General features: G+C 52.2%; 1 protein-coding gene across 1 annotated transcript in view; it reads right to left on the reverse strand.

The window, feature by feature from the left end:
- Nucleotides 1–11151, reverse strand: part of HSPG2 (heparan sulfate proteoglycan 2) — a 59045-nt gene extending 47894 nt beyond the window's left edge. The window contains exon 1 of the mRNA XM_053452508.1: nucleotides 11023–11151. Coding sequence (XP_053308483.1) covers nucleotides 11023–11067 — 45 coding nt within the window. The 5' untranslated portion in view covers nucleotides 11068–11151. The remainder of the gene's footprint in view (nucleotides 1–11022) is intronic.
- Nucleotides 11152–11778: the final 627 nt, after the last annotated feature.

An 11778-nucleotide genomic window follows, 5' to 3' on the forward strand; every position in this document is an offset into this window, starting at 1 on the left:
ATGAAAATCTCATTAACGCTCCTACAACCGGAAATCCAAAAACATCAAATGTATAAAGAAAAGCACAGCCCCCCAAGATGGTCACGGTGCCCAAATTCACATTTATCTAACAGACCTTTTTAATTCTCTTCCCTCAAACACTGACAGTTTGTTAATAAATTCCTCTGCAGCCATTTCACTGCACGCCCTGCCCAGCTCGGCCTTCGCTGCAGCTCATCAGACCGGGACGAGGCTGGAATGTGTGGGGACAGCACTTTCTGTGCAAATACGCGGCTTATGATTACAGGACGACGGGAGCCAAACAAAGGGACTTAACGCCAACATAAAGGGTGTTTAATCAGCTCGAGGCTCGCTCAATGGGGCCTGGAGGCCTAAGACTGCTGGGGAGCGGGCTCAGCGTAGTGGGGGGACACATGCCTGTCACAGGGGCTGCATCACATTATGTCAGTGAGATGTGTAGCAGACACCAAGTGTGGTGGGTTATGTTATACAGAGGAACAGGAAGGGGTTAAGCAGAGCCGAGCTGGTATGTGGGATACGGGATTGCGGTTGTCACACAGCAGAACCAACGTGGTGTCTGAACGTCTCTCAGTCTGGTGGCACCAACCGCGACGCTCTCTTTATCTGGCACACATGCAGACATGACACAAATTGCCAGGGTGATGAGGCGTCTCATCCCACATACCTGGACCCCTACCTGGTGCCTCATCCCACATACCTGGACCCCTACCTGGCGTCTCATCTCACATACCTGGCATCTCATCTCAAATACCTGGACCCCTACCTGGCGTCTGATCTCAAATACCTGGACCCCTACCTGGCGTGCCATCTCACAACCCACGGCCCTTCATCAGATTTCCACTCTGCAACGGATCTCTCCTGCTCACGCCTGAGGGTTAGGCGCTGTTGGGAACATGAATTTCAGATCACATATGTTCTTGGTAACAGTTATTTCAAAGTCTCCCTCAAAAAATAAGTGGCTAAAGGCAGAAAAAGTATTTGATCACATTTATCTTCTGTGAGGAACCAGAACTGTTTGTCCTAAAAAAAAACACGGATTACCCAGCGGGATTCCAAAGCGGATTCGCCGATGTTTTGTGCAAAGTCTTTTTTGCTGAAGATTTAATAATAAGCTTTTCTGGTATCGTGACCCCTGACGCTCTTTCTGTTACTGGGATGGTTTGGTTCTACTAATGATACGTTTGGTCGTTACACAGCGTCTTCCATTTTGAAAACACAGAGTTAAGTTGAGATGCTCTTTACAGTCCAGGAAGGATACAAAAACATTTCCCCTCCACACCCTTTCTTCCCCTTCTCGGGGCAGCTGGGCCACGGGGATCATGGGGCGATTCTTTCTGCTCGGCCAAAGGGAATTCTCCAGGATGGAGGAAACCCTTAACAATGCCACGTATTTTTAACCTCAGGAAGTGGTGTCAGTCGAGGTGAAATTAACTGTGTGACGGCCAGGAGGCTGTTTAGTCGCTTCTCATTCTGCTGCCGAAGAACAAACCTCCCAGCGTCTGCCAGGTAACACGAACCTGACGCCAGATGAGCCCCGCTCCATGGGATAGAACGATCGCAGCGCACGCCATTAGTACAGTAAAACATTCCCCTTTACTGTAGTTACACAAACAGGTGGTCCGTAGACCAAAAACAGGGGAACACAAGGACTCCCAGCCAGACACAAAAAGCACACCATTAGAAAGAAACGAGGCCTCGGGCGTTCCCAAGCCGACTGTCTTTAAACAAGCTGAGCTTTTACAGCTCCCTCCGAAAACATGCCCCAGGGCTACTGACGGCAGGAGACGGGGAACGCCCAGACCTGAAACACAGAGATGGCTGGCAGCAGTACGGAGGGGAGAGTGCGGGGCAACTACAGGGTGGGGGGGGCAACTACATGGAGAAGGGGCACCCACATAGAACAGAGAGTATCTGTAGGGTGAAGGGGGGGTAACCAGATCGCTCCTGAATCTAAGACAAGACCAAAGACTATTAAGGTTTTAGTCTTTACAGCAGGAGAATCGGGTGATTTCGCTGAATCACAGAGGGGGTGAGACATAGGGGAGGGCACCATTATGGAGGGGACAGAGGAGGAGGACCCATGAAACGTACACACATGCAGCCTTTACACACATCGTACATGTGCGGCCGGACAATGTGAGCTCACAGGCCTGCAAACCCAAATTCCCCACATCGGTACGTGGCAGGCCAGAAATGTGAAAAACCACAGGCAGACCACGTAGCCGTGTCAGAAACGCAGAATAAAGCAGCTCCAGACTGAGTTCCCGCCACAGGGGCCGCTGCAATATAGAGCAGTACCAAGCTTTGAATCCATGCAGGCTTAGTGAATACTGAGACACTATATGGAGTAAACGTCATGACTAGACCCCAGGAGAAGCAGAAACGCTTACTTATTCCTCGTCCCACTGGGACAATACTAGAACTTCAAACTGCTCCATCGACGGCTCTGCTGGGCCACCATTGGTCCAACCAACCTAGAACCTCAACTCCATAACGGAGTTCATTACCTTACAAAAAAGCTGCACCCATGGGTGATTGAACTTGCCTCAAGTTACAGCCGTCTCACAATGGGCAGAAGGAGCGATACACATAATAGAAACCCTAGTCACCTGTGGGCAGGGTATATACAGAAGCAAATGTGATTACACAGATTGCCCCTTACAGCCCCAGACATGCACTTGGGGTTTGTGTGGAGGGCACAGGCTCCCGGGCTTTATGATTTCATTTGAACACTACGAAAACACAGTTGTACATTTAGTGCCCCAGCCCTGGAGCTGCCGCCATCGCCATCAGCCTAATTCCTAATTTCAGTTCCCCTCCAGCCCCTTTATCACGCACACTGTACAAACAAACCCCCACCTGCCGCCCGGAGGGGATTAACCCACAAACCCTCAGGAAGGCCACCGTTTAGTGGTGTTTAGAGGCAGACTTCCCTCTCTGGCTGGTCAGTTATTACACACGGGGTGATAATAGGACGACAGCCTCATCAGGTGGCTAGCAGGTGGAGCTCATGGGAAGCAGAACGCACAGGAAGCCTCATTTTGTGACTTTTAGGCTGAGCATTCAGGAAGCCACATTACTAGCCCTGAGCCCTGAATTGCTCTGCCCTTCTGCGGACAGTGCTGGAGATTAAAATTGCCCCTTACTCTACACACACCGCCCAGGCTCAACCGTATGGACGTAAGGTTTCTGTGACTCAGGGCATCGTAGGATTCCGAATCGATCAGGGGTTGCCCTGGACTACGAGCTGGTGATCCTGGAGCCCACAGAGATCTGGGGATCGGTGGAAAGTTGTCTACCCGTCCCATGGAAATTTCCTCAATGCTGGGAATGTAAAGGGACCTCTTGTGACGAATTAGCACAAGTGGCAGCAAAGGGTGGCCCGCGTGACCGGCTGGTAGGACACGCAGGTTCCGTGCTGATCGAGGTCAGTCTGGGCTTCACCCGTAGGCCTCAACTTCCGACCCCCAGCCGCCACCTGCTAGCTGCTGGCAGAATGCGGGACCGGCTCAGGTTACCGGAAATGGAAAATATTTTTAGTCGGCCTAGTGCCTACTTGTCTTGCAGCGGGGGTCTCACAGGAGACAGGGTCCCAGCAGCCATTACATCCCCTGCAGGGAGAGGCGCGACTAACGGCCCAACGGGCAGGATTAGCAAACAGTATTCTGTATTACAGGAAAAAAACAGGAAAGGGCAATTGACAGAGGCATTAGTCAGAGGAATTTTCTCATCACAGAACCACTTAAGACCAACTACCAACGACGCCTTAAACTAAAGGTCTACAAGTGACAGCTGTTCACACACTAGCCGGCAACATACAGAATCCATAGTGGTCTGGCACTAAAAGTCCATCTAAATACGCTTGCACCATGAAATGTTTAAAGGTACATCTTACCCCATGTTACCCCCACCATATGTTTGCCTCTGTTGGGAAAATTGCGTGCCAAGTGCTGATCCTACAGAACTGGCACCGGATACCAGGCACGGAGGGGTCGGGCAGAGAGCCCACTGACCCCAGTCACAACAAACTCAAATCTCTCTTTTCACTGTGGCTACAACCGCTTGAGACGTGAAGCCAGAGGGAAAGGTGTCCGTCTGCACTCGGCCAGGGACCTGAGTGCACAAACAGCTCAGTGGGGCTTCTCGTCTCGCACACCAAAATTTTACCATCAATAGTATGGGAGCTCATTATCCAGCCTATAACCAGAGCCATGAGTACGAACACATGCAGAACCGTGTTCATTCATTAAAATAGTGCTGGGACCAGGCAAAATTAATAGGACAGGCAGCCCTTTGAACCTCCAACACGCAGGGAAATCCCTGCAGGGGGACAGGGGCTACTAGAACCGGCCCAGGGGTAACCGGTTACTCGACCAAAATCACTATCTCAGGATGAAATCTACTCTTTGGGAAATTATAAAAACATTAAACAAGTGCAGCCGATCACCTGCAGCCAACCGACGGCTTCTTGCCAACATAAACCATACATGACAAGTAACTCCTTCCCAGGTCCAGGTATCAGGAGGCCAATACTCTGCCTTGCTTGATGTACAAAGTAGGATGGTTCAGGTTGCATTAAGGGTTAGGGTTTTACCCCCGTGTTTTGTTAGAGGCTCCGGGAGGGGATAGAGGATGCGAGGCAAGTGAAAGATGCGAGTTGGAAACCTGAGGGATGGTATCTCTGGGGCAGGCTGTGAAAAGCACAGGCACCACGATGGACCTCCACTAACATCGATGGCATCTTGACCGCCATATTATTATTATTAATCCCAAATCCCGTTAAAATGCCAGAGACATGCAGTTCCACTGAGAAGGAGAGGCAAAAGCCTGAATTATACGGGATACTTGATTTTATTTAATACATTTTTATAGTCTGGTCATGCAGCCAGGGGGGGTTTACACCCCAAAACTTGTGTGTGTGGGGGTCTCCTGCAGAGCTCCACCTCCCGTAAGATCACTTTATTGTATAGAGTCCTTCATGGGCCAGGAATTCACATTCCTATCATTCCTCTCCCATACCAGACTCCACACCTCTCTCACCTCTCCATGTAACCCTTTCCTTCCCAGAAGGATCTGTTCTCACTTTCCTTCCCCTGAAGACCTGAAATAAGGGGCTCTCACATGGTCTGTGTACATGTATGAGGGCTCTCAGGTTGTCTGTTTGCATGTGGCATTCTGGGTAAATTCAGGGCCGACTATGCCCCTTGTGGGGTAAGGAGGGGACCAGTGGGCTCTGGATCTTGTATCTAATACAGCTCTGTTTGCCCGACTGGATGCCACACACAGAGGTGTGCCGGGTTTGCTGAAACAGACTGCTGTTGTACCTTCACTTCTTCCGGTCGTAACAAGAGATTTCCCCATCATTTTACCCACCCTCAGGCTGTAGAACATCTTTCTGCACCTCACCTGGGGTCAGGAAATCTCCCTGTAAAGACCTGCCAAGAATACACTCCGCATTCCTTGTAAATAACCCAAACTGTGCCAACTTACCCAAATTTGTCTTTCATCGACTGCCAGTAGGTGGTCCCTCGCTGTGTCACATTACAACTTAACTGCTTAGTTTCTAGACCAGTGTATACGGCTAAAGATGAGCCCCAGGCCTAAAATGGTCAAAATCACAAACCGGTAATGTTTTCATCGGCTTTACAAGAAAACTCCATAAATCAAATACAACTAGATGAATCCGTGATGGTTATCAGTTAGATCTGAGATCACTTAATGTAACCCAGAAGTTATCGGTTAGATCTATCTCAGATCAATCGCTTGCTGTAACGGCAAGTTATCGGTTAGATCTAGCTGAGATCACTCGGTATAACCCGCAAGTTATTGGTTAGATGTATCTGAGATTGCTCGGTATAACCCTCAAGTTATTGGTTAGATGTATGTCTACACTCTGTCACTTATAAGGTACATGTATCCAAGATGGGGGACTACACCCTGTTGGTTATTGGTTGGATGCATCTTAGGTCGCTCATTCTAACCCGTTATAAGGTAGATCTATCCAAGATTGCTTGTTGCACTTATTCATCTGAGATCTCTTGCTGTTCCCGGGCAGTTATTGGTTACATTCATCCGAGATCGTTTTTTATTCTCTGGCGGTTATTGGTTACATTCATCCGAGATCGTTCTTTATTCTCTGGCGGTTATTGGTTACATTCATCCGAGATCGTTTTTTATTCTCTGGCGGTTATTGGTTAGATTCATCCGAGATCGTTTTTTGTTCTCTGGCGGTTATTGGTTACATTCATCCGAGATCGTTCTTTATTCTCTGGCGCTTATTGGTTACATTCATCCGAGATCGTTCTTTATTCCCTGGTTCTGGGTTTGTCTTATCTCAGATTGCCTGGTCGTCAGGGGCTGCCACATTGTTAGCGTCCGCTCACCTCCTGACCCAATACAGTAGTTAATACAAACTGGGCGTGGCATTGGGGTCTGCGGATGCCGCTCACGCCATCTGTCCCCCCTTATTAATCACAAACATTTCCCCATTTTAGCAGAAACCCATGACGTTTCATGGCCGAGCGCTTCATTCTCTTACTGTACAGGTTTCAACGTCTAGAGACGCCTGTTCCAGATGTGAATTTCGCTGACGGGGTTAAATCCGACAACAGAGAATTCCTTTCAAGTTAAAGAACGATGCTAAACTCCCCCAACCTGGGCAGATTCTAGGAGGTGGGTGAGATACGGCAAGTCGCGGCAGGTAAACCGGGGGGGGGGGTATGTCACTCAGCTGTATCTGGCAGTCTCTCTGTGGCCCCCGCCTCACCCAGCAGGCACGTCATTAAATGCAGGCAGGTTGGGTCCCATTGGGGGCCCAGTTGGCATTAGGAAGTTCAGGGGGTTACACGGGACCCCTCAAGCCGCTGTCACCTGATCCACGTAACGTTTCAAAGCTTTCTCTTGGCTTTTATGTCTCCAGAAACTCTCTAAGGAAATAATCTGGGTCACAAGTAAAATTGCTTGACCCAAATGTCACTCGGGAGCAGGACCCACGGAGGACACCTTCTCCACCCAACCTGCCCCGCCGCCCAGACACCGCGGAGGAAAAGCTGTGGGATTCCTGCCCTTTCCTTCCGAGGCTCCTTTGTTCGTGATGAAGTTTAGCCGGATATAGTCTGGAGTAGCAGGAACAGGACCGGGGCCCCCAAGGACAAAGCAGGGGGGCCACGCAATCTGGAGCAAAAGAAAACTGGCTGCTACTCTTCTCACTGAGTGTGTTCGCCAGCCTCCTCCGGGCCTCCTCTAAGGGGAATATCGGGGCCCCGCACCGCAGCCTCTCCCCCGGCGTCGGCGCGCCACCGCAGCCTCTCCCCCGCACCGCAGCCTCTCCCCCGCACCGCAGCCTCGGCCCCGCACCACAGCCTCTCGCCCATCGTCGGCCCTGCACCGCAGCCTCTCCCCCATCGTAGGCCCGCCACCGCAGCCTCTCCCCCATCGTCGGCCCGCCACCGCAGCCTCTCCCCCATCATCGGCCGGCCACCGCAGCCTCTCCCCCATCGAGGTCCATTCAAACACATTGTGAAAAGACCAGGATCACCTAAACCACCACAATCACTGCAGAGCATTACCAGAAAATCTATGACATCATCACGAACTGATATAAACAGCTGCAACTATATGGAGGCCTCGCACACTGCTGCTCCTAATATTTAGTCTGCCAAGACGCACTCGCGCTGAGTAAACTCAGTGAGATGCTCTACAGACTGGGTAAACTCAGTGAGATGCTCTACAGACTGGGTAAACTCAGTGAGATGCTCTACAGACTGGGTAAACTCAGTGAGATGCTCTACAGACTGGGTAAACTCGGGGTGAGATGCTCTGCACACAGTGTAAACTCGGGGTGAGATGCTCTGCACAAGTGTGAGCTCAGGGTGAGATGCTCTGCACACAGTGTAAGCTCGGGTAGAGATGCTCTGCAGACAGTGTAAGCTCAGGGTGAGATGCTCTGCACACAGTGTAAGCTCGGGGTGAGATGCTCTGCAGACAGTGTAAGCTCGGGGTGAGATGCTCTGCACACAGTGTAAACTCGGGGTGAGATGCTCTGCACACAGTGTAAGCTCGGGGTGAGATGCTCTGCAGACAGTGTAAGCTCGGGGTGAGATGCTCTGCACGCAGTGTAAACTCGGGGTGAGATGCTCTGCACACAGTGTAAGCTCGGGGTGAGATGCTCTGCACACAGTGTAAGCTCGGGGTGAGATGCTCTGCACACAGTGTAAGCTCGGGGTGAGATGCTCTGCACACAGTGTAAGCTCGGGGTGAGATGCTCTGCAGACAGTGTAAGCTCAGGGTGAGATGCTCTGCACACAGTGTAAGCTCGGGGTGAGATGCTCTGCAGACAGTGTAAGCTCGGGGTGAGATGCTCTGCAGACAGTGTAAACTCGGGGTGAGATGCTCTGCACACAGTGTAAGCTCGGGGTGAGATGCTCTGCACACAGTGTAAGCTCGGGGTGAGATGCTCTGCACGCAGTGTAAGCTCGGGGTGAGATGCTCTGCAGGGGTAACTTGGAGGTGAAAAGGTTCAGGAAACAAACTCTTAAGGTCTTGATGCTCCATTAACGTGAAGGCGGCCCCGGGGCCGCTTGTGTTTGCTGCCACTTAAAGCTCCTTTCATCTGCTCAATTTATTGGTCAAACAGAGATTTCACGCTCCTTGGCCGTGTCTGGGAGGGGCAGTGGCCTGTGGAGACGTGGCCACCTCGGGCCACCTCAGGCCACCTGGCTGCAGGGAGGAGAGGGCTGCCCCCCCCATGGGGCTTTTCATTTGAACAGGAACACAAAAATGTCACACGTTTGAGACAAAAGCCCCCTTCTGGATCAGGAATGTGAGTTATCTGCCCCACCTGGCTAAAGGGGGATTCCTGGTGTATGCTGGTCTAGCACAACAAGGGTTAACCCCACCATCACTGATTAATGTAGTAACCCCAAACCTGCCGGCAGATCGGCCCACATCGGCCCCTCTAGTCTGACATTACTCAAATCTTAATCAGTCGTCGGTCTCGTCTTAGATTCAGGAACAGTATGTCCTTCCCATGCATGTTTAATACCCTCACTGTATTACCCTCTACCACCTCTGCTGGGAGGCTGCTCCAAAAAGGGTTTGTAGCATCCTGCGCATGGTTGCTGCCGGAGGCTTGTGCTGGCAGCCGACACGGCCCTGGAATCTGCCTGGCTATTTTTACCCCATGGTTATTCTGAAGCCGGAATATTTGCCCCAGCCCGTCACACCTTAATTTTGTGCGGTGACTGGTGTCACTCGTCCATCCGAAACCCAGGGGCCCGTTATCTGACAGCATGCCGATAACCGCCCACCTCGCCTCACCCACCTCACCCGCCTTTATCACTTCTCCATCTCTCATCTCACCCCTGCCTCTCCCACGCCACCCACCTCTATCATCTCACCCGCCTCTCCCACGCCACCCACCTCTATCATCTCACCCGCCTCTCCCACGCCACCCATCTCTATCATCTCACCCGCCTCTCCCACTCCACCCATCTCTATCATCTCACCCGCCTCTCCCACGCCACTTACATCGCCCACCTCTATCGCTTCTCCATCTCTCATCTCACCCGCCTCTCCCACGCCACCCACCTCTATCATCTCACCCGCCTCTCCCACGCCACCCACCTCTATCATCTCACCCGCCTCTCCCACGCCACCCATCTCTATCATCTCACCCGCCTCTCCCACGCCACCCACATCGCCCACCTCTATCGCTTCTCCATCTCTTATCTCACCCGCCTCTCCCACGCCACCCACCTCTATCATCTCACCTGCCTCTCCCACGCCACCCACATCGCCCACCTCTATCGCTTCTCCATCTCTCATCTCTCCCGCCTCTCCCACACCACCCACCTCTATCATCTCACCCGCCTCTCCTACATCGCCCGCCTCTCCCACTCACACCTACAGTAAGAAAGCATTTTGCGCAGGAATTCCTGTTGCTATGGGATCCGGCACACATTTCCGTGGACTTTGCTCCCAATCTCAGACTCTCTCTTGGTTTCACCGGAACCGTCCGCGGCGAGCGCGGCATCTGAGAAATCACTTATAGAGAGGGGGGAGAGCGTGGACCCGGAGCAGAGAGAGAGAGAGAGAGAGAGACGCGTGGAACCCGGAGGAGAGAGACAGACACGCGTGGAATCCAGAGCAGAGAGACAGACAGACGCGTGGAATCCGGAGCAGAGAGACAGACAGACGCGTGGAATCCGGAGCAGAGAGAGAGACAGACAGACGCGTGGAATCCGGAGCAGAGAGAGAGACACACGCGTGGAACCCGGAGCAGAGAGAGAGAGAGAGACACACACGTGTGGAACCAACATGAGAGAGTGGGGGGGGTTACAGAGAAAAGGGTCCCAACGTACAGATTAACCCTGCGGGTGCTGGCGTGCCAAATACCATAGGCAAAGTTGAAAAAGCGCAGCAGTTGGCAGGAACAGTCCATTGGTTGCTGTGGCAACTGCTCCACTTTTACCACTTTGTACCAGATCTGATGTTTATACCCAACAAAAGGGAAGCTCTCGGGAAATCAAATGCCTTTCCTGATATGAAGCGAAGACGTGGGGTCTGCTCCGCCGAAGCCCCCAACGAGAGCCGGGACAGGGAGGCACCGAGTCCACGAATAGCACCGGCCGCGGGGTAAACTAACACGGCCCTATTTATAATGAGTCGGAACTGAAAATACCCGACAACAGCTCCTGTCTGTCAAAGGCTGGCGGCGCAGGTACCGGCGGGGCGGCCCCTCAGTGCCACAGCCAAGCAGCAGCCGGTACCACGCGGGGCCCCGAGCCAGCCACAAACCTGAGGTAATGAGAACATTTACGGGGTCCGTGTCTGGGGGTTGAGGGGCAAACACTGCATACACCAGGGCCCCAGAACCTGCCCCTCTGGGCACATCAGCGAATTACTACACCCTGTACGGCACTTTTCTGCCCCCCTGCCCCACCCCCGGGGACCTGTCATAGTCACAGGGGGTATAAAGTATCAGCTGTCCCGGGCACTTACCTGGAGTAGCAGCAGCACGCACAGCAGTCTTGTCGGGGGCCCCATTCTGCGCCGAGGGCCACACAAAGTTTGAGCAGCCGCCGGGACCCAGCACCGAGCAGACTGAGGGCAGAGGGGGACGGGCAGGGGGCGGGGCCGCATGGGGAGGGGCGGGGACGACTGGCTGACACGGGGCACCGAGGGCACGAACCCACTCCACGGGGAGAAAACAGTGATTGGAACCGAGCACACAAGGGGGCCACTAGAGTGTCAGCTCCGCGGCCAACGGAAACCCTGCTGGAGAAAGTCCTGATGTGACACACCCGAAAGTGACTCCTAATACTGTGGACTGCCCCTAATATACTCTAACCCTCCTATATACCGACTCCTATATACTGCCTCCTATATAATGACTCCTATATACCAACTCCTTTATACTGCCCCAATACACTCTAACCCTTCTATTTACCAACTCCTATATACTGACTCCTATACACTGACTCATATATACTGCCTCCAAACAACACCACGTATATACCAACTCCTATACACTGACTCCTATATACTGCCCCAATACACTCTAATCCTCCTATAATACTGTCTCCTATGTACTGGCTCCTATACACTGACTCCTATATACTGTCTCCTATACACTGCCTCCTTTATACCGACTCCTATATATTGACTCCTATACACAGCCTCCTATATACTGCCCCAATACACTCTGACCCACATATATACCAACTCCTATATGCTGTCTCCTATATAATGACTCCA

Source organism: Spea bombifrons, chromosome 12, assembly GCF_027358695.1.
Source record: "Spea bombifrons isolate aSpeBom1 chromosome 12, aSpeBom1.2.pri, whole genome shotgun sequence".
In the NCBI taxonomy this organism is placed as follows: domain Eukaryota; kingdom Metazoa; phylum Chordata; class Amphibia; order Anura; family Pelobatidae; genus Spea; species Spea bombifrons.